General features: G+C 38.5%; 1 protein-coding gene and 1 long non-coding RNA gene across 15 annotated transcripts in view; one reads left to right on the forward strand and one right to left on the reverse strand.

Moving 5' to 3' along the window:
* PHACTR2 (phosphatase and actin regulator 2) overlaps positions 1 to 23198 on the forward strand; it is a 298625-nt gene that overhangs the window by 135094 nt on the left and 140333 nt on the right. The window contains exon 1 of one of the 8 annotated variants that reach the window (XM_054556876.2): positions 2988 to 3245. The exons of 4 other annotated variants lie outside the window; for them this stretch is intronic. In XM_054556876.2, the coding sequence (XP_054412851.2) occupies positions 3200 to 3245 (46 nt within the window). In that variant the 5' untranslated portion in view covers positions 2988 to 3199. 8 annotated transcript variants of the gene reach the window in all.
* Positions 1 to 23198, reverse strand: part of LOC129060092 (uncharacterized) — an 85756-nt gene that overhangs the window by 61711 nt on the left and 847 nt on the right. For 3 of the 7 annotated variants that reach the window (XR_008526511.2, XR_008526507.2, XR_008526505.2), the window contains exon 2: positions 12161 to 12276. This is a non-coding gene — a long non-coding RNA (uncharacterized LOC129060092). Of the gene's footprint in view, positions 1 to 12160; positions 12277 to 16115; positions 16246 to 22640; positions 22781 to 23198 lie in introns of all 7 variants that reach the window. The other 4 variants (XR_008526509.2, XR_008526506.2, XR_008526508.2 and 1 more) reach the window with 2 other exon arrangements.

Genomic DNA, 23198 nt, shown 5'->3' on the forward strand with positions numbered 1-23198 from the left:
ATAGATATAGTGGCTTCCATCCAGGAGGAGTGCAAGTGTCACTTTGGGCACCCCAGGTGGGTGAGTCTAAGACTTCCCACATCAGACAAGCCAGTGAAGTCTGTGTTACAGGGTAGAATGCTTGAAAACCTGAAAAGTACAACTTTTTGTCATAAAGGCACACTGGCTTTCAGAAGGGGAAATTCTATCTCACTAATTTACTTTAATTTCTTTCTGGAAATAAATGAATAAATCACAGTAGTTCTTTCAGAGCTTGAAAAATATTTAGAGTGTTCCATGGAAAAAATCAGTAGATGCCATTAGTCTATATTTTTAGGAAGGCTAAATAGAAGCTGTTCCTCAAACTCAGCCATGGTATGATATGATGCGGCGTTATTATAACAGAAAAGTAGTGGTGTGCTGAAGGCAGTTCACACAGGCTAGTTGAACATTTGGCCAAATTGTTACATTTCAAGGAATTTTGCAAGCTGTTTGATATCAGTTTTGCTAGCTGGTTGAAGGCCTGTAGAATAGGTCATTGTGGGAGTATTTACATCACAGTAAACAAAGCAGTCTGAGGCTCCCTCCTGCCTCCTCACCCCCAGCCCAAACCAGTTAAGCATTTACCAGGATATCATTGGATAAGAGATTGGTTTAGAAATAGAGAACAAAGAGTGGGACCAATGGGATAAATGCTGAAGAATTATAAATAGATAGCTTCCTCAGCATTAGGTATTGGGACTAATCTTGTTTAGCATTTTAATAAATTCCCTAGAGAGAGGTAGTATACAGAGAAATGTCCATACATTTCAGATGACATTAAATGTTTCCAGAGTTAAACTATAAACCCATGGGATTAACATCCAGAGCTCTTAGTAAAACTGTGTGAGTTCTAATAAGGCAAAAGTAAGGCAATTTGGGGGAAAATTATCTTAAAATTCTCTTGTTAAATGATAATTTCTAACCTTTGCGTTACAACCTAGAAATGAAATTTAGAGATTTCTGTAGACGTTTTCTGTGTTCATTAGTATAACTTGTTAGCTGTGATAAAAAGGCCACTTAAATGCCAAGCCCCATCAGAAGCTCTAGAAACCAAGAACAAGAACTGTCCCACTCTTAGAAAGAAACCTTAGTACACACTTCCTGCAGTTTTGGTTGACATGCTTCAAGGATAATGTAATGGAACTGGAAGAGTTTCAGAGAAAATTGCATAACCTGGTTGGAGTATTGTAGGAATCCCAGATGAGGCCGAAGATTATATTAACTAGCAAATCATGAAAGGTCTTGAATAAGGTAAATATAGCTGTATTAAGCAATGCCTGAAAAAACTGGAACTATAGTGCACCTCCTTGATCTTTGAAATAAGGATTTATAGAAGTAATAGAAATATACTATTGTTTCTCAAGGAAAAGAAGAAATGATAGCAACCTCAAAGTTTAACTTTTATCGGTATTTAAAAATTATTATAGTTACATATTTTGAATGTGCAAAATTTACTGTATATTTCCTCTGATCAGTGACCTCCCTTTATCAGAAAGACTCTGTCAAAAGGAAGAGTGAAACCTTCTCCCCCTTAACTTACCTTTAACCACTTTTGTTTGTTTGTTTTTTCTTACGGCAACTCAAAGCAAAGAGCTGGAGGAGCCAGCCATTATAATTGCTTACTCTCATCGCTTAGCGCCCCAGGTGGGATGTGTTTCCAAAACACATTTTTGTATTTATAAGGAAATGTAGTTAGGATTAATTTTATTGTCCTAATTAGAACTCACATTTTGGTTAAATCCTCAATTTCATTACAAAAAAAAATCAGTGTTTCTTAAGAGTGAATTAGGGAAAGGGAAGAAGACAATGGATCACACTTTTCTAGGGAAAAGATCTTCCTCACAGCGGTGGGTGGGCTATTTGTGTGTGAAAAAAAAAGGGCAACTTAATTAACCATGACAAAACAGACAAGTAAGTGTCTTTCAAAAAAATCAAACAAGGCTCTGCACGATCTTAATAATAAAAATTTTAGAAAAAAATGATTTTCATGTTAGTTCAGAGTTGATTGTCTAGGATAAATTAAAAAATGAAAGCTGTGGTAAATGACCTAAATATGTTGCACTTTCTGATATTTTTTACTTTTTAATGAAATATATGCCATCAGCAAAGTGCACACATCATTACAGACACCTCAATGAATTTTCATAAAATGAACACATTCAGTAACCACCATCCAATCTAATGCACCATATATAGATGTTCCATATACTGTGTATATATATATATACACACACATTATATATATATAGAGTATGTAGATTACTTATACTAATTAATCATTAATTGTAAATATGAAGAATATTTATTTGTATTCATATTTTTAAGAAGATTGAGATTTAACAGGATATTATAGAAGGGTTTAATTCACCTTTCAAGTTTGTTATAGTTTTTTTCCCCTTTTGTGTATTTTAATCACTTTATTTCACAGTAATTCTTTTGAAATAAAGGAGAGGTCAGCACTCCAGAGTTTTAGGTGGGAGACAGCAAAGAGTATATTTTATTGATCTCACACGTAGACCTATCATTTAGATTTGTTGTCAAGCCTGTTGAGGCCATTAATGCTGTTTTTAAAAAATTATATTTGTTAAAAGGAAGAGAATTTATAAAACGAGAAAAAAAATGGGCACAGGACATGAGAGTGCCACAATACTGCAAATAGAATGTAAGGAAGGAAATAACTTTTAAGAAACAAATTTTGTTAAATTAAGTACCGTGACTAAATACTTTAATTCCTTTTCTTGTAGCCTGTAAGGATCATTTGACTTTGAACCTTTTAAGTCAAAGAGGAGTAGCCTGAAAGCCTGAACTCCCTACCACCCTGAGGGGATGCGGGTGCGGCGGGGCCGGCTGGGGCCTTCCCCCACCCCCTGCTCCTGCGCCTTCCCCCCGCTTCCCCCTCCTCCCCTCCCTATCGCCCTCACCCCCCTTCTTCCCCCGTGACCCCTGACCCCAGCTAATCTGCATAGAGGAATGACAGGCATCCGCTGGGCAGGATCCGCCGCGCCGGCTGCGGCCGGCCGGGCTGGGAGACCCGCGCGGGGTAGAAGGTTAGGGGACCCGGCGGGCCACTCGGCACAGGCCGGGACATGAACGCTTGGAAGTCTGGCTGGGAGCGGACCCATGCTCGAAGGACCAAAGGAGCCGCGTGATCGCTGGACCTGGCCCTGCGACCCCAGTCATGGGCCAGACCTCGGTGTCCACGCTGTCCCCGCAGCCCGGCAGCGGTGAGTCCGGGGCGCACGCGATGCGCTCCCGCCGCGCGGGCGCGGGGCTGGCGGCGGGGCCCCGGGGCAGGCAGGACTAGTCGTCTGGTCGGGTTCCGCTCGGACCCGCCAAGTCCCTCGGAGAAACCCCAGAGGTAGCGCTCGCCAAACTCTTTGTCGTGAAAGAGGAATGCCTTTTGGGTTCCAGCCGATTTTACCTTAAAGGCACAGGCTCCATTTTTCTGTGCGCGATGCCTCGCTGTGGTTTTTTATCCAAATTATTTCGGAGCCAGAAACTTACGGGAAACGCCATTTGCGTATTACTGTGTTTTTAAAAACGCGAAACTTAGAGGGCAAGAGAAACATGCCAACAGGTTTTTCTGTATTTACGCTTGGCTTCCGAACACACTAGGACTGAATGCTTTCAAGCTTGTCAACTGATTTATGGTTTGTTATTCGGAGTAGAAGCGCTGATCGCCTTATCCTGGCAGACGCTGAATACTTAATAACTAGCCCCGAAATGCGTAATTGTTTCAAATGAGACTTGTTTTGTTTATAGTAGATACAGCAGCTATAACATTTAGGGAAACATATCTCATGAACTGAGTTCTCCAGGACTAAAGTTAGTTTTATGGAAACGTGTGTAACGTGTCTGAGTTCTAATGCTGTTTTAAAAGTTTCTTTTTTCCATTTTCTTAAACAAAAGGAGGGAAGGAAGGTACAACTGGGATTTCCCCAACAGTGTGGGGATAAAAAAAAAAAAAAACTGTTTGGTGGTGTTGCTTGTGATTGGATAAGGAAATAAATTTAAAAGGTACTATTTTGATATTTTTCCATCAACGATTAAAAATAAATAAAACTCAAAGGGACCATTTATTTTACTCATTGAGATATTTGATACACTTTTTAAATTGTGCAAACATCAACAGGATCTTGCTGAAAGGAAATGACAGGGTACAGAGGAAGGTTTTTTAATCTGCCTCAGGATGTCTAGCTAGATAGCATTCTGTCATTCCAACCCCCCACCCCACTTTATACCCAATGGGATTCTTTAGGTAGCACAGCTTCACTCCCTGAGATACCACAAGCTTTGCTGAGATGTCTGTTAATACCACAGAAGACCCTTCTGCAAAGAAGAGACATCAGAATCAGAATATACCTTCTTTACCATTAATGACATGGCTACAGCTCTGAAATCAAAGACTTCATGTTGACAGCTTTTTGAGAGATTTTTGCGGGGAGGGGTTGAGCAGGACTTTAAATTTAGTAAACTATTTTGTGCAAATAAGACTTGGTTTCCTTTGTCTTACCTTAAAGTGGTGTGAGACTTCTTTTCATTTCAAGGAAGTGTTATGTTTTTAAATTTGTGCACCGGCAAAGATAGAATTAAATCAGTACTCCAATACAAGAGTATACAGAAAGTATTGTCCTGAATTTAGTGATTTTATCACAAAATATTATTTGAGTGAATATTAGAAAAACAAATTTTGCCTTAATAAAAATCAAGGAATATTGTATAAATGATGTCTAAGAAGCAAATAAAATCCTAAAGTGAGACTCCCTACGTCTTACTCAGTACAGCAAAAAAACCCGGATTGCTACAATTCCAAATAAAATGACTGATTATAATGAAAAACTGTAATCTACTTAAGTAAAAAGTGTTTTAAAAAAAAGTTATGCTTGATCATAAAAGATAATTCAGAGAAATATCTCACGGAATGGTGTTATACTTAAATTGCAGGTCCTCAGTTTTGTGGATTAAAAGTTTGTATGAATTGAAATGACCAATCCATACATCATAAATACAGGGTTTTTTATTTTTCAGTTAAGGAATGACAGTAGTTATGACTTAAGTTGTGGTATTGTAAAAGAACAGTTTTCTTGTGGTATCCAGTATCTCTAAATCCATTAGAGCTACCCCGTTTCCCTGAAGGTTTGCCATCAGATTCTAAATGAAAACCAAAAAAAAAAAATTAAATTGAATACCGTTTGCTAAGTTTTATATTCATGTCTGTATTTTTCTGAGTCTGAGACTGTCAAACTCTCTACTATTCCAGGTATTTTGTTCACTCCTTGTTAACTGTTTAACTCTGGCTTTACAGATGGTGTGAAGATCCTTGTTCTGTTTGATCTTAGCCATTGACTAGCTGTTTAAGTCTGGAGCAGCTGCTTAGGATTACTGTATTAAAGATGATTCTCATCTTAAATGCTTAGTGGGCGAAAATCTGTTTAAGTCAAAGGAATCAATAGCACAGAGTTTAATTATTCATACTTACCGCTCAATTTGGCCTTTTGTAAAAATCTTCATTATAGGCTAGAAGTTAGCTTGCTTTTCCCCATTTTGACTTTAGGCTCTCTAGAGCCTTTCAGTTTAGGTTGCACCTAATTCTCTGGGTTCTAGGAAGACCATTAATAATTTTTTCTGAAAATATGCAGTTAGATCCATTATTTTAAAAAAACAGCTGTATTGATGTATAATTCACATACTATAAAATTCACCCATGGAAAGTGTACAGTTCATTGTTTTTCAGTATGTTCACAGTGTTGTGTGACCCTCAGTCTCTATTCCCACCCTATTCAACCAGCAGGCTCTACCTTAATTAAACACTAATCAACCTTTCTGTCTCTATAGATTTGCTTATTGAGAACATTTCATGTCAATGGAATCATAATGTGTCATTTTGTGACTGGCTTCTTTCAGTTAGCATAATGTTTTCAATGGTCATCCATGTTGTAGCATGTATCAGTTGTTCATTTCTTTTTATTGCCAAATAATATTCTACTGTATGAATATGCCACATTTTATTTATCCATTTATCAGTTGATGGACATTTGGGTTATTTCTGCTTTGGGCTATTTATGAATAATGCCGCTCTGAACTTAAGTACAAGTTGTTGTGAAGATATGTTTTCATTTCTCAGGTATATATTTAGTAGTGGAATTGCTAGATTATATGGTAGGTAGTTCTATGTTTAACCTTTTATGGTGTTGCCAAACAGTTTCCAAAGAAGTTAGACCATTTTACATTCCCACCAGCAGTGTATGAAAGTTACAATTTCTCCACGTCCTTACCAACATTTGTTACTGTCTTTTTGATTATAGCCATCTTAGTAGGTGTGAAGTTATATCTCACGGTTTTGATTTCCTTTTCCCTAATTACTAATGACCTTGAGCATCTTTTCATATGCTTATTGGCCATTTGTGTATCTTCTTTGGAAAAAATGTCTTCAGATCCTTTGCCTAATTTTAGTTGGATAATTTGACTAATTTGACTTCCGTTGGAGTTTTAGTTCTTTGTATACTAGATCCAAATCCCTTGTCAGATACATGATTTACAAATATTTTCTGCCATTCTCTGGGTTGTCTTTTCATCTTGATAGTGTGGTTTGCAGCTCAGATTTTTAAAGTTTTGATGATGAGCAGTTTATCAATTTTTTTCTTTTGTTGTTTGTGTTTTTGGTATCACATCTGAGAACTACAGCCTAACCAAGGCAAGAAGATTTACACTTGTGTTTTCTTCCAAGCGTTTTATAATTTTGGCCGTTACATTTAGGTCACTTAATACATTTTGAGTTAATTTTTATGTATGGTGTGATGTAGGGTTTCATTCTTTTGCATATGAATATCCAGTTGTTCCAGCACCATTTGTTGAAATGACCGTTCTTTCCCCATTGAATGGTGTTCCACCATTGTCAAAAATTGATTGACTGTATATGTAAGGGTTTACTTCTGGACTCTCAATTCTACTCCATTGTCTCTTCTTATGCCAGTTACCACAATGTCTAGATTACTGTTGCTTTGTAGTAAATTTTGAAACCTAGAAGTATGAGTTTTTCAACTTTGTTCCTTTAAAAGTTTCTACTGGTTATTCTGGTTCCCTTACATTTTCATATGAATTTTGCAATCAACCTGTCAATTTCTGCAAAAAAGCCAATTAGAGTTTTGATAGCAATGATATTGAACCTGTAGATCAATTTGGGTAGTATTGCTATGTTAACAATATGAAGTCTTCTAATCCATGAACATAGATGTCTTTCCATTTCTTTATATCTTCTTTCTTTTCACCATGTTTTGTAGTTTTCAGTGTAGTGCAGTGGTGCGATCATGGCTTATTCACTGCAGCCTCAACCTTCTGGGCTCAAGCGATCCTCCAACCTCAGCCTCCTGAGTAGCTGGGACCACTGGTGCCCACCACCATGTCCGGCTACTTTGTATTGTTGGCAGAGATGGGGTTTTCTGTGTTGCCCAGGCTGGTCTCAAACTCCAGAGCTCAAGAGATCCACCCACCTGGGCCTTCCAATATTGCAGGGATTATAGGCATGAGCCACCATGCCTGGCCTGAACTCATTTTTTAGTCCTAGTAGTTTTTCAGTGGATTCCTTATGATTTTCTATGTACATGATCATACTATATACAAGATCTATTTACATGTGCAAAGAAACAACATTTTAATTCCTCCTTTTAGAGTTGAATGCCTTTTATTTTATTTTTTTCTTATTTAATAGTTCTGGCTAGAACCTTTAGTCCAATGTTAAGTAGAAGCGGCAGTTGTGAGCATTTTTGTCTTGTTCCTGATCTAACAAAAAAAAGTTTTTTGTTTTTTGTTTTTTTTACCATTAACTGTGCTATTAGCTATGGGTTTCTTCATAGGTTCCCTTTGTCAAAAAGTTCTCTTCTATTCCTACTTTGTCAGTGTTTTTATCATGAAAGATTGTTCAATTTTGACAAAGGTTTTTCCTGCCTCTACTGAGGTGATCATATGGTTTTTGTCCTTTATCCTATTCATTTGTTATGTTACATTAATTGATTTTTGGTTGTTAAACCAACCTTGCATTCCTAGAATAAATCCCACTTGGGTAATGTGGTTTTTTTTTTTGTATGTTGCTGGGTTAGGTTTTTGTATGTTGCTGGGTTAGGTTTACAAGTATTTTACTGAGAATTGGATCCATTATTTCTAAGTACAGGCTAAAACGATATGCCCCCAAATAGGATGGTTTCAGTACCCTCTGGAATCATGCCCTAGGAGGGTTGAGACTTCTAGTATTTCATTGTGAAGTGTAGAGCATGGTAGATTGGATACAATACATTTTTGTTGAATATATGAATGAGTCAACAAATAGTCTCAATAAGCAGCCTGACTGCTTTAAGCCAATGATTATATGAATGAGAGGTATGTATTATTTGTATTCTTTTTTTAGTCCAAGAATTACATTACTCTGGCTCTGTTGTCTGAAGGGTGGTATCTGAATCTAGTAATTATTTCTTCTAGTTTTTTCCAACTCCACCCCATTTTCACAGTGCCACAGACCAGCACTTGGCTGCTTCTCCTCAGTCCTTGGGTTGAAAGGGCAGACAATGCCACTGTCCCCATGTTGAAGAGACAAGAAAACAAGTAAATAAAGTGTGCAGGATCACACCTATGTTGTGATAGCACCTGTATTTATCTGTGTCTCTGGGTTTCCAAGTTTTGTTCAGGGCCCTGTATTTGTCTTGTCCAGAATATTTATCCATTTCCTTGTAAACCAGGCACAGGAAGAGGTCCTAAAGGCAAAAGCTGATGGAGTTTGTTTTCTTTATTGTATAATATATACATGGTAGGAAGTCAAACATTACAAGATGGTTTGAGATAAAAATGAATTTACTCCCTCCCAGAATCCTCCAGTCCCACTTTTCATCTATAACCCAGCATGAACATTTTTTTTTTCATTCCACACAGTTTTCATTCATAGATATATCTTTATCAGCAGTCAAACAAGACATACTATACTTACCACTCTATACTTTAAATTTTTTGTGTAATATAACTTGAAAATATTTCCATCTTGTTCTCTTTAATTCTATAAATGAACACTATTATAGTATGTGGATGTATCAAAACTTCCTTTAAAAGAATCCTGTTGTATTTTAATATTGTTCCTGGGTTCTTTGCATATGTATATGCTCTTATGAACAATACTGAAATGAACATCCATATCTATGACCTCTCTCTGCACTCCAGGCTCAAATATGCAACTCCCTATTTGACAGGTCTGCTTGAAAACTTGCTGGGCATCCCAGGGGTAACATGGATCTAATGGAAGGTTTGATTTTGTCCTCCAAGCCAGTTCTTTCCTTGACTTTCTACATTTCACCAAATGATACCCCAACCACTCACTTATTCTAGCCCAAGATCTAGGAGTTATTCTTAGGTTTTCCTTTCCCCCCCCACATGGATCCATCAGCAGCTCCTGTCCTTTTTTCTTCCCAAATATATCTCAAGTCCATGCTCTTCCGTCTGTCCCTACTGCCACTATCCAAGCTCTGAGGCCATCCATTACATGGACAGCTGCAAACTACATGTCCTAATGACATATTAGCAGTAGAGTTGCTAGGTCAAAAGATTTGTGTGTTTTATTTTGATAGACTTTGCTACATTATTCTCAAAGTGGCTTTCTCAGTGTTATCTGCTTATTATATGAGAATTTCTGTTTCTGTACTCTGTCACCACCACTGCATATCAGGGTCACTCTTAGCCTATAGCCTTGTGAGAATTAGAAGTCACTTCCTCTGGGTGAGGCAGCTAGCTCCACAGCACAGACTTAACAAGTGGCACTTTAGCATGTATTTAGTTCCCACTCATTCTCTTACCTATGTGTCCTTCTGCAGTCAACACTCTACACAACTGTACATGACCACAATGCTGTGCATAAATAATTTTTTAGACTCTTTGTAAATCTATATGTAAAAAATGGCATCTTATTTTGATTATGAGTGATGTAGGACATTTATATTTCTTTTTCTTTCAATTGCCTATTTATAGACTTTCCTTATTTTTATGGTTTCTTACAAATTTGTATATTCAGGAGATTAACCTAATGTCTATCATATATTTTAACATTAAAAAATTTTTTCTTGTACCTTAAGTTTGTTTATAGTACGTTTTTATAGAAAACTTTAAATTTTTAAGTCAAATTGATTAGTCGTTTTCTTTCTTACAGACTAGGGCTATTTCAAAAATGCTTTCCTCTGCTATTTTTCTCATGTTTTGAATATTTGATCTCTGTAATTTATTCTGGCTTAAGATGAATGGATTTAATAATATAAAATTTTTAAACTTTTACATGGCCAAAAAAAATTAACATCAGAAAGTTGAAAAGGAAAATCATAAAGTTGAAAGAAATATTTAATTATATATGAAAAATAAGTTAATATCATTAATGTAGTAAGACCTCTTAAAAGTCAGTAACAAAAAGATAAGCAACCACATAGGAAAACAAGTAAACAACATGAACAGGCATTTTCCAAAATATCTAATGGTTACAATTGTGAACTCACTATGGGCCAGGAACTACTCTAAGTGCTTTACTTGAATTAACTTTTTAATACTTATGACGTTCATCCGGGGTAACTAATATTAATATCCCCATTTTATAAATGAGGAAAACCAAAGTACAAGAGCTAAGTAACTTGCCCATGTTACTTGACCAAAGGAGAACATAAGTGATCACTTGGTAAATGAAATAAGGTTTAAGCAATTAAATGAAAAAAAAAAAAAAAAGGTGGGGGATGCAACTGATCACCTATGAGTTTAGCAAAGATTAAAATGAGTAATTCCCAAAAGACAATTGTTTTGTGGTAATTTAAATTGGTACAACTTATCAGAAAAGCAGTTTGGCAATATATATTAAGTCATAAAATGTGCCCTTAGGCCAGGCGTGGTGGCTCACACCTGTAATCCCAGCACTTTGGGAAGCCAAGGCAAGTGGATCACCTGGAATCAGGAGTTTGAGACTAGTCTGAACAAAATGGTGAAACCCCGTCTCTATTAAAAATATAAAAATGAGCCAGGCATGGTGGCAGGCGCCTGTAATCTCAGCTACTTGAGAGGCTGAGAGAGGAGAATTGCTTGAACTTGGGAGGTGGAGGTTGTAGTGAGCCGAGATTGCACCATTGCACTCCAGCCTGGACGACTGAGTGAGATTCTGTCTCAAAAAAAAAAAAAAAAAAGTGCACTTAAACTACACTTAGACCCAGTAGTTCTGCTTATAGAAGTATATTGTAAAAGAAATAATTTGCTCATAAAAACAATTTTTACAAAAGCAAAAAATTGGAATTAACTTAATAGTCAAACATCAAGAGACTTATTGAATTGATTGAGATACAGACGTGTTAGAATAAGCCATTTAAAAATGATGTAAAAATATTTTTAAAAGGCGGTTTTTATGATAAATAACATCAACATGTGAAAAGGCAGGTTGTGAAGTAATATGATTCCATTTTTAAAATATGTAAAGAAAAATTTATATGTACACACACAGAGGAGAGGAACTTCATTCTTTTTTTTTTTTTTTTTTTTTTTTTTTTTGAGATGGAGTCTGGCTGTTTCACCTAGGCTGGAGTGCAGTGGCACAATCTCGGCTCACTGCAACCTCCACCTTCCGGTTTCAAGCGATTCTCCTGCCTCAGCCTCCTGGGTAGCTGGAATTACAGGCGTGAGCCACCACGCCCAGCTAATTTTTGTATTTTAGTAGAGACAAGATTTCATCATGTTGGCCAGGCTCGTCTCGAACTCCTGACCTCCTGATCTGCCTGCCTCGGCCTCCCAAAGTGCTGGGATTACAGGCGTGAGCCACTGCGCCCACCCAGGAACTTCATTCTTGAAGAGTTAGTGTGACAGTCCTGGCTTTCCCCTGCTTTGGACATGATCAAACCCAAGGTTTCCATATCCACTGTCCACCTGGACCTCGACCGTAATTAAAGTCATGAGCTGACCTGCAACTGTACTAGCTTTTCTCCAGCTGCGTGGATTCTGAGCTTTAAGCTCAGTGGCTGGTTTTCAGCTACTTTTTTTTCCTTTGTCAGTGATGAAAACGAAAACACTGATCCCAATATAGCCACCTTCTTTTAGGTTTAATTGTTTTTTTAGTCTGTTTGATAATAATATAAATGTCACTTACTTTCAGAGAAAGAATGTGAGCAAAATTTCAACATCACCTACTTCTCTTTGGTCCATAGCTCTTCAGATTTGATCAGTGAGTAGTATCCCAAATATTTTAATTTTATTTTTGGCAGTCTGAAATAGAAAATAATAAATTTATTTTATTTTTAGCAGTCTGAAAACATAATGACTAATGAGCAAGTCACACGTCACCTCTTGTCTTCTTAATGCAGTGGGGAAGGAAATGAGAATTGTAAGAATTGGTCTTACAATTAAGCCTATTTAATTTGAATAGAGGAAAAATTCCAACATCTTTTCTTTGGGGACTATACTGTAGCAGGTTAACTGCTAGTCTCTATTCTTGGGAGAAAATATTAATATTTAGTGAAGACTCAACTGATGCAAAAGTGATATTAAGGATAGAAATAGTCTTAAGAAAATAAACACTTCTTGTTTCCTCCCCACAAAAGCAGGGGAACAAAAACCAAAACTACAGAAATGCAGAAATGAATGGGCAAATCGCATTACTTGCTAAAAGGTCGGTCTAACCATTATCATTTATATTTATAAACCATCCCTCCATTTATTTTCATTTCAAGGGGCTGGATGTTTTTATTCACATCAACCTTCTGGCAAGTAAAACACTGCAGCCCTTAACACTAAGGAAATTTGGCCGCCAAGGAAGGACTGAAGTGCTATTTTGCTTAAGAATATCCTGGAAAGCTGTGCTGGTATGTGCTTGGCAGGTATAGTCCTACAAATCAGCCTGTTTTATGAGGGGATATTAAGAAGGAGAAGAGTGGCACCTTCATGCAGCAAACAGTTCCTAAATTAAAGTTATTATGTGTAAGGTGTTATGCTAAGCAAGGTGGGAAGTTTCAAAGATAAATCCTACACAGACCCTGCCCACAAAGCGTCCAGTCTAGAAGATGCTTAGTGAAAATGTGCAGAAATGAGAGTGGAAGGGAAGCGATACCTAGAGAATTGCAGGACTAGATCAGGAGGCAAAACACAGAATGGGGACAAGAATTCAGGCTCTGAAAAGGAAAGGGGTGGAAGGCAATACTGAAAGTCACAGGCAATGGGAACCACTGAAGCTTTTTTTTTTTTTTTAAATCAAACCAGAAAAATGATTATTGCTTTGCCTCCGGAGATGAGTTGGCCTGCCGCATGCAGTATAGATTTCATGGGGAGAGACTGAAAGTGGGACCAAGAAGTAGGCTGGAATAATCCAGCAAGGTGAAGTGGATGCCTGATCTGGGGTGAGGGGTAGGTAGAGAAATGGGAGTAGGGTCTCACCCAACTCTCAACTCCCAGAGTTACCTAGTTTGTGTCTGCAACTCTGACCTCTCTCTGCACTCCAGGCTCAAATGTGCAACTCCCTATTTGACAAGTCTGCTTGAAAACTTGCTGGGCATCCCAGCGGTAACATAGATCTATACAGAAGGTTTGGTTTTGTCCTCCAAGCCAGTTCTTCCCTTGACTTTCTACATTTCACCAAATGATACCCAACCACTCACTTATTCTAGCCCAAGATCTAGGAGTTATTCTTAGGTTTTCCTTTCCCCCTCCATATGGATCCATCAGCAGGTCTTGTCCTTTTCTCTTCCCAAATATATCTCAAGTCCATGCTCTTCTGTCTGTCCCTACTGCCACTATCCAAGCTCTGGGGCCATCCATTACATGGACAACTGCAGTAGATTCCAGCTGCTCTCCTGCTTCTGTTCTCACCCTTCTGCAATTCATTTTCCACAGAACAGCTAAAGTAATTTCTTAAAGCATAAATCATGTCACTCACTCACTCAAAACCTTCCAGTCCTCCCACTGCACTTGGAATGAAATCCAGATTGCATAGTATGGCCCTCAAGGCTCTACATGAGCCTATATGATCCCTGCCCACCTCTCTGACCTTATCTTCCATCACTTTGCTCTGGTCCCCTCACTGCCTTTTTCAGTCCTCAAACAAGCCTGGCTCAGTCCTACCCATGGACCTTGGCCGTTGCTGCTCCCTGTTTGGGACACTCTTCCCTTCGCTCTTCGCAGAGCTGACTCCTTGTTTCAGCTGCATCCTTGTGCTTCATAGAGACCTTCCCTTCCTATCCCTCTCCAGAATAACCCACCCAGGTCCCAACCACAGCTCTCTGTGCCTTCACTGCACTTAGCACTGAGATGATCTTGTTTGTTTGTTTTATTCATTGTCTCTCTTTGCTAGAACATAAGCTCCATGATCTAAAAGACGTTACCTGTCTTGTTCACCAATGTCTCTTCTTATTCCTAGGTATATGCCTGACACCAAAACTATTTGTCAAATAAATGAATAGCTCTGTTTGGCCAGGTCATATGTTAGTAGAGTAGTAGGAACTGAGTAGAAAGTTCAGGGGCATCTAAGAAATGTGGAGTTGTTTAAACTGATTCTTTAATTCTCCAGTCTCTAAATAGCATGCTCTTTACTACCTATTGATTGATTTTTCAGCATGACACATTATCTACTGAGCTCACAGTATGGAAACCGAACACATAATTCTCTTTTTTACCCTGCCCCAACCCCTGCCTCTCATAATTCTCTTTTTTACCCTGCCCCAACCCCTGCCTCTCCCCATTTCAAAATCATACATTTCCTATTATTTCCTATTCTCCCATTTTCTCATCTTCTCAATAGTCTTTTTTTTTTTTTTTTTTTTTTGAAATGGACTCTTGCTCTGTTGCCCAGGCTGGAGTGCAGTGGCCTGATTTCAGCTCACTACAACCCCCGGCTCCTGGGTTCAAGTGATTCTCCTGCCTCAGCCTCCCAATTAGCTGGGATTACAGGCACCTGCCACCACGCCCGGCTAATTTTTGTATTTTTAGTAGCGACAGGGTTTCCCCAGGCTGGTTTTGCAATCTAGTCTTGAACTTCTGACCTCAGGTGATACACCCACTTCAGCTCCCAAAGTGCTGGGATTACCTGTGTAAGCCACTGCGCCCAGCCCCAACATTCTTATATTGTGTTTTTGATTATATCAGTCATCCATGTAACAGCAGAAATGCCAATGATAGCTAAGGCTTGTGGTAAACCACGATTTCTTTTTCTCTCCTGCATACCTTTTGTTTTTCCTACTGGTGTTTTTGTTAGCTTGCTAAGTGTCCTACATACCATCCCCACACTTTCTCGTTATGTATTTAACGAATCGCTTCTCAATATGTTCAAACACTCGAGTTATTCTTACAGGTTCATCTTTAAGAGCTTCATACATAGCCTTTGTCCTCTTCCCATGTGGACTGGATTTCCTCTGAGCCCACTGTCCAGCTGTTGTCTTGGGATCTCTCTTCGTCACACCAGGGGGATTCCTTCCACTTTCCTCTTGCGTTGAATCTCCAGATTGCTGGATCCCATGCCTTTTTTTTTTTCCCCCTGGGTCTGTTTCCTTATTTTGGCAGAGCACACAGGGTGCTTCTTGAGAAAAGCTCATTGGGTGTATGGTATTAGAACGTGTCTTTATTCTGGCTTCATGCTTGGTTGAGAGCTTGGCTGGGACATAAGGTAGCAAAGCAGACTTGCTGCAGTATGCACAAACACCACCATCCCTCCCAATTAATCAGGATGAACATTTTCCTTTTATCTGGAAGACTTGGTTTTTCTCTTTAGCAGATAGCTTTTAACTGATTTCAAAAGACTTTCTTGGGTGATGGTCACACAAGATCTCAACTTTGACCTGGCTTGTTGCAATGGTCTAAAAAATATTTTATGGAAGTTTAAAAGTTTTGTGGTACATAGACTAATTAAAAAATGTGTTTACTGTGATAATAATGTGCTGGCATTTTTTAAGAAGACTCACATTTAAGATCTACATTGAATAATTGTGGTATTCCTGTATTTTTCTGTGTTTTTATTTTAGGGATGCATCATCTTTATGGGATGCACGTTCTGATAGGATCCTGGGGGTATTACAAACTACCATTGATATTTCACAAAAGTGCCCAATTGTGAGACTCACCTAGTGTGCAAAATACTGATTGCTGGGTCCCATATTATAGGTCAGCAAAATCAAAGTCTTTTGGAGAGGGGCCTCAGAGTCTGTGTTTTCAACAAACATTCTAGAGGATTCCTAAGGTGAGAAACATCTTCTGGAAAACAAATTATAGGTTAGTTGTACTGTACAGATGCTCCTCAACTTATGATGGGATTACATCTTGATAAGCCCATCATAAAGTAAAAAAAAAAAGTAAGTCAAACCATGGTAAGTCAGGGACCTTCTGTATTTAAATAAAAAAAAATTCTCATTTGAATCTTTATGTGTGTCTTTCTCTTTACTTGAGGCAAAAGTTACAAAATATCCAGTTCAGAGACTCTGATGTTCTATACGTAAATGCCGGGATGAATTGGGTCATTCATATTTACTGTTCATCAGCAAATATTCCTATTGTCAAGTAGAATGTTGAGATTCTGATGGAATATTATTGCCAGAAACCTGTTTGCTTTTATGTACATTTTGTTAATATTATAAGCAGCAAAATAATGCATTTCCCACAACAACTAGGTTTGAAGTAAATATATAGTTACATTCGAAGGCAAGGAAGTTATCAGCAGAATGCCAATTTCTGTTTAGGAAAAGGCAACAGAATTTCAACTTGTTGCCTTTTCAAGAAGACCCCTGTGAACTTCATCTGGGGGTGCTGCATGCTAATTACTTAACCCAAAACCAAAGTCAAAGAACAGGGCACTAGGTGAAAATAGCTGTTTAATAATGAGAAGGAAGAACTATAAGAAAGATTTTAGTAAAATACATTTCTGAAAAGGAGGCTGAGCCCTTTTCCCTTTTAGAACTGTAGGCGGCAAATTCTGAAAATTCCAAAAGGAAGCAATCATTTATTTAAGACTTCTGTTCATGCATTCCGTTTTGGATAATGTTTGGCTTTTTATTTTCGCCTCTGTTTGTACTTCAGGCATCCTTTCCTTTCAATTTTGTGCCTCTTTGCAGCCCATTGCCCAGAGTGAAGTAAACTCCATTCAGTCTTAATTGGGGTCTCTTAAAAGCTTTTTCTAAAGAATTTTTCAGCCTCCGTGTGGAAGGCCACTGTTTGTTGCCTAAGGTGTTTCAGGGTGTGCTGAACATTCCCTCTGACCTTCCTTCTTGTATAAAGATGTTTCTGACAACAGCTGGGTGGCTCACAGGACTGAGAAAGGCAGTCTAAAAGGATGATTCAGGATTGCACTGATCAATTTCATCTATTATAAAGGGATTTTGTGTTTTTCAAAATTTCTTCTGCATCTGTAAAGTTAGCTTGTGTTGACCTGCCAACCTGTTTATGAAAGAGCCGGGTGAGAATGGAAACTTGGAATAAACCAGAACAAGTTAACTGAGCTCATGCCGTGGGTTCCTGTTGGCCTGACTGCTCTGTGTTTCATTTTCCTAAAGGCCTCTAAAGCAGAATTGTATACATCTGTGCACAACTAATGTTCTGTCGCTTGGAAAGTACTTGACTGCCAATTTTCTAAAGAAAACATGAAAAGAATAAAATCAAACATGAGATTTTTAGAAGAATTTAGAACTGTACACTTTTAAAAAACTGAATCCCCTCAGTCATCCAACCACAGAGTGTCAGAACACACGTATACCTCATTTCCCAAACAAGAATGTTTTAATTTAGGAAGCCATTATAAAGTAATCATAGCAAAATCCTTCAAAGAACTTTTCTTTTTCCTTCTTTCAAGTGGGCTGAGGTGGAGGTGAGGTTGAAAGCTGTGTGACATTTTCACTTTACCTTCGACATGTTAATAAATAACTTTGCAGATAATAGTAAATGTCTGTACAGTATTAGTCTGCTAAGGCTGTCATAACACCATACCACAGACTGAGTGGCTGCAACAACAGAAATGTATTTCCTCCCTGTTCTGGAGGCTAGAGGTCTAAGATCAAGGTGTCAGCAGGGTTAGCTTCTGCGCAGAGCCTCTGTCTTTAACTTGTAGATGTCTGCCTTCCCTCTGTGTCGTATGGTCCATCCTCTGTGCCCACACACATCTGTGCTCAAATATTCTCCTCTTATAAGAACCCCATTGGAGTAGGGCCCACCCATATGACCTCATTTTACCTTAATTTTACTTTTTTAAAGGACCTGTATTTAAATATGGTCCCATGTTGAGGTACTGGGAGTTAAGGCTTTAACGTATAAATTTTGAGGGACACAGTTCAGCCCATAGCACTGTCCTTTTTTGTTTTTGTTTTGTTTTTGTTTTTATTTTTTTGAGACGGAGTCTTGCTCCATCGCCTAGGCTGGAGTGCAGTGGTGCGATCTTGGCTCACTGCAACCTCCGCCTCCCAGGTTCAAGCGATTCTCCTGCCTCAGCCTCCCAAGTAGCTGGGACTACAGGCACACACCACCAGACCTGGCTAATTTTTGTATTTTTAGTAGAGACGGGCTTTCGCCATGTTGGCCAGGCTGGTCTCAAACTCCTGACCTCAGGTGATCCACCTGCCTCGGCCTCCCAAAGGGCTGGGATTACAGGCGTGAGCCACTGTGCCCAGCCCCTTTTTTCTATATTTTTTAAATAGGGCATTTAAGGACTTTAAGCAATGTCCCTAAAACCAGCGTACAAACCAGGTCTTATTAGCAATGTCCCAAAGCACACTGCATCCATTGTCTTTCTTCTGATTTTTCAGTTTCATTTCTTAACCGATTAAGGCCTCTTCCCCACTCACCTCAACAGTGCCATATTGATATTACTTGAGTAAGAGGAGGCATTGAAGGTGATTTTCAGCAATGGAAATTAACCAGTGTGACTAGGCAGCACTCTTAGGAAGTAAAGCATAGGCTGTAGAGTATATGGGGTAAACTTAGAAAATGGAGTATGTGTTCGTGACCAGCCTGGGCAATGCGGCGAAACCCGTCTATACAAAGAATAGAAAAAATTATGTGGGTGTGGTGGTGTGCACCTCTAGTCCCAGATACCCAAGAGTCCAAGATGGGAGGATCACCTGAACCCAGGAGATCAAGCCTGGTGATCCGTGATCACACCACTGCACTCCAGCCTGGGTGACAGACAGAGTGAGACCCTATCTTAAAGAAAAAGAAGGAAGGAGGGAAAGAAGAGAGGGAAGAGGGAAGGAAGGAAGGAAGGCGACAGGGAGTGGGGAGGGAAGGAAGGAGGGAGGGAGGAAAGGAAGGAGGAAGAAGAAGAAGGAGGACAGAAAAAAGGAAGGAAGGGAGGGAAAGGAAAGGAAGGAAGAAAAAAGGAAATAAAGAAAGAAAAAATGGAATATGTGACATTATGTTTCTGCCATTGTGTAAGAAATCAATACCAGTATCTTGTGATTGGAGCACCAAATTGATCGAGTAATGTTCAGGAAAGAAACCCTCAAACTACTTATCAAGATCCTAATCCCAGTGTGGTCAGTAACTAATGTGGCCACCTGACCGGTTTTATAATCTTCTTTGAGGGCCCTGAATGTGAAGCACTGTATTTGGAGAAATGTTTTGTTCTCAAATGTCACTACTTATATAGTCTTCCTTTTCTGTGTTTGGTTTTGCTGGCTCTGTATGCTTTCATTGTCTTAGATGTGTTTGAAATCTGCAGGGTGACATGTCTCTTTTCAAAGAGCTGCTAAAATAAGAAAGAAAATGAATAAGCGTGTTAAAGAAAGATGGTGTTTAAACACCTGTCAAAGTAAAGCCAGAACAAGAATGTTCTTGCCAGAAAACGCAGAGCCCCATTGAGACAGGTTGGTAATTCGAAGATGATTCATTACGACTAACTGCATTTGCATTCTAGCCCATATGCATTGTAAACCACCTAGCAGGCTTCCAATGATGTCTTCCTATCAATTCATAAATCTCACAGGAAACTCTTAACTGGTGCAGTCAGTTTTGGTGGACTGCTTATCTTGTCAATGTGAAGATAATGCTTCAAAAGCACACCCACCTCCTCTAGGTTCAGAATTCCTTATTTTATTGAAAAAGGTCCCTCAAGCTGGTTAAGCACACAAATAAGAACTGGGTGCATCAGAATCTAGTGACCCTAGGTCCTTTTGTAAAATGATTAAAACTCTCCCTAAACCTCAGAAATTATTTAATTTTATAGGCATCTCTTGGACCAGGAATTGCCTTGAGATGGCGAGATACAAGCATTCTACAAAGGCTGCAGACAAGACTCACTTCTCTTAGGCCCTGATCCGAATCCAGATTATGATGGATTGGGCATGGGGATCAGGGCGTGCAGAAGCTCTTAGCCAAACCACTACACCCTTTAGTTGTGACTCTGTCATTGTAGACTTTTAAGGCATCTTGCAGATTAGAATATGCTGAGCACTCAATCTGAGGAAGGTTAAAAGTCATAGAATATTGGTGTTCTTCCAAGTTGAGAACAGTACACTTGGATCCAAGACCCTATTTCAGATTCAACATTCAATACCCTAAGGCATAAAAATGGCGTCTTACTATAGACAGTGGAAATAACTGATAAGGATTTAATTAATTGCTTGTGGTTTTGCAGTGCCAGTCCAAGTTTATTTTCATTGCTGGGCACTGCAGTCCTAGAGGTAAAGGGAATGAGCATAAGGTTCATGCTAGATATTAAAAAGGGAAGGGCAGAATAAACAGAGGGCCCTTTGATAATGATTTCTTAGCCAGTCCAGTGGATAACATGAGTCTCATAATCAAGAATCCTCTGGGACTTTGTCATCTACATTGAATTTATAGGTGGTCTTTACTTAAAATATCTGAAGTTAATGGAATCATAAAACGGATCTTTCTTTTCTCTTTAGATTGTGACATTAGGCATATTTGGAAACAACAGTAAAATGCAACTTCCTGTGTTTAGCAGCCATAGCAACACATCTTATATGGTGCAGGATTTTTAAAAACCAAAAGGAACAACAATTTGTATCTGACTAAATAGTGCCTAATCAGTTTCACCTTGATTTACTAAGTGTTGTATTAATCAAGTAAGCAACCGGCCTTTTCAATAAAATATTTTTATGTTTGTTGGTTTGGTTTTTAAAATTTTTTATTTTTTGCAGGTGCAAGCACAAAAATAAAAAATTCAGCAATTTCCCAGCTGGTAGGAAATAGAGCCAAGTCCAACTCTTAGCTCCTCTCTCATTCTTGTATATGATGTCAACCTTCTTGCTTAGTTTCTTTCCTTAATCCAGGGCATTTCTGCTATAGAGTAGTGGGGATTTCCCTCGAGTCTTAGTTGGTTTTAGCAGCTCCCAGCAATTATCTTGAGACCAACGGAGAATGCAGGTATCTGTTTTGGGTGGGTATACAGGAGTTTATTTATTTCAGGGGGCATTTTTGTTTTCCTGGAGACCTCTAGAAGACCAGGAAAATATTTTTCCAAGAAATTTTGCTGCCCCAATTGCTCCAAATCATAAATAACCCACTCTCCATTTTTATTCCCCACAAAACCTCTTATCAGCCTTTTCCCACTTGCTTACATGTATTATCTCTATTTACGCTAGCCGCAACCCAAATCGTGAATTGTGAATTGTATTACCCCATTCTACAGATGAGGAAGGGACTCTGAAAGGTTGAATTACAGACCTAAGGTTACCAGCTAGGATGGGGCGGAACAGATTATTACATTCAGACCTTTCTGGCACTGGAAGCCCATGTTTTTCCTTTGCAGTACTAACAGGTCTGTGTTTATATTTAAAATGGCTATTTCCTATTTTTTAAGCATACGCAAAGTCATATCAGGGTGACAAATAGCTAAAGAATTACACAAAACAAACCATTTTCTTCTCTGGAAGCTTTAGTGTGGAAATACCTAAGTGTCAGCCGTCTCTCCACTTGTGTTTGCTCCCCTTAGGGTACTGTTCTAACAGGAGATATTTGCTTCACAGTGGAAAGGTGAGATAGGAGAGGTGGTGTGTTCTGTTTAAATTGGAATAAAAACTTGTTGCTGGCTGCCAGTCTTAAAGAATGATTCCTCGTCATTGAACATGTTACATTGTAGAGTCAGATTTTTGCCACCACAACTCTGGGCTATTATGCGAGGTAGTTCTACCTTGTAGTTCCGATATATTTAGTTAATGGAAAGCCTAAAATATTGCCACATAATTGAACATCTGTTGTGCTACTATAGTATCAAAGAATTTAATTTCAGATTAAAATGGTTTTATAGTTTTCTATATTGTTCCACTGTTTTCTAAGAGATTCACGTTCTCGTGTGTGATGGCTAAAGAGAACGGAAAAAACAAAAGCAGTTTGGATTTAGTTCCAGTTTAGTTAGGTAATTTATTTTCTTGTTTCTCTGCCATGGAACAAAATTGCTTTTCTGGCTTCCCCAATTAGGAGAAAGAAGGTTAAGACTGAAGAAAAATCTGAGATGAGAAAGAAGGAAATGTTAACAAAGAGAGTGCTCTTGAAGAAATTAATTTTCACCACTCATCACTGGGTGAAAATAGAAACTTCTTAAAAGACAATTTCACATATAAATTATTCCAGCTGTTTTTCAATTATTTGTCTTTGATGAATTGTCTTTCAATTACCTTGTAAAGAGCAATTAAGTGTTTGCTTACCTGAAAACTGTGTCAGCAATGTCTGTACCATTCTTATGAGTGTTAATCGTCCTTTCTGCTGGCTCTGATATTTTCCCAATTCCAAACATTAGTGTTTGTTATATTATCTTTCAAAATATTTGGAATTCTACAGGAAGGCACTGTTGGAAACAATTTCCTCTGTGAAAAATCTAAAGACCTGCTAAAATAAATCATAGCCTAGGCCTTGTAAATTATTGCCCCACATTTACCCATGACTTACTCTTTTTGTAAATATTTTTAGGGACCTTTTTGTGGCCTAAGTACAGTATAGGGGCACCACCAGGAATAAAATCAACTTGCTCCCTGTCCTCATGGGACTCCTAATCTAGTGGTGAGAAGTATTATTTTTTCTTGCTTCTCAGAGAGGTAGTCTTTTTATTAACCTACTCACTTAATAACAACAACAATTAAAAATCATTTTTATGGTTTCTGAAAACATTGGTGAATTGCAACCGGCTACTTCTGAGGTTCTGTTACGGGCTTTTTCCCATCATTCTAGAACATGTTCAATGTTTCTTCAGACCAGTATTGAAAATC

The sequence above is a fragment of the Pongo abelii genome, chromosome 5, assembly GCF_028885655.2.
Source record: "Pongo abelii isolate AG06213 chromosome 5, NHGRI_mPonAbe1-v2.0_pri, whole genome shotgun sequence".
NCBI lineage: Eukaryota > Metazoa > Chordata > Mammalia > Primates > Hominidae > Pongo > Pongo abelii.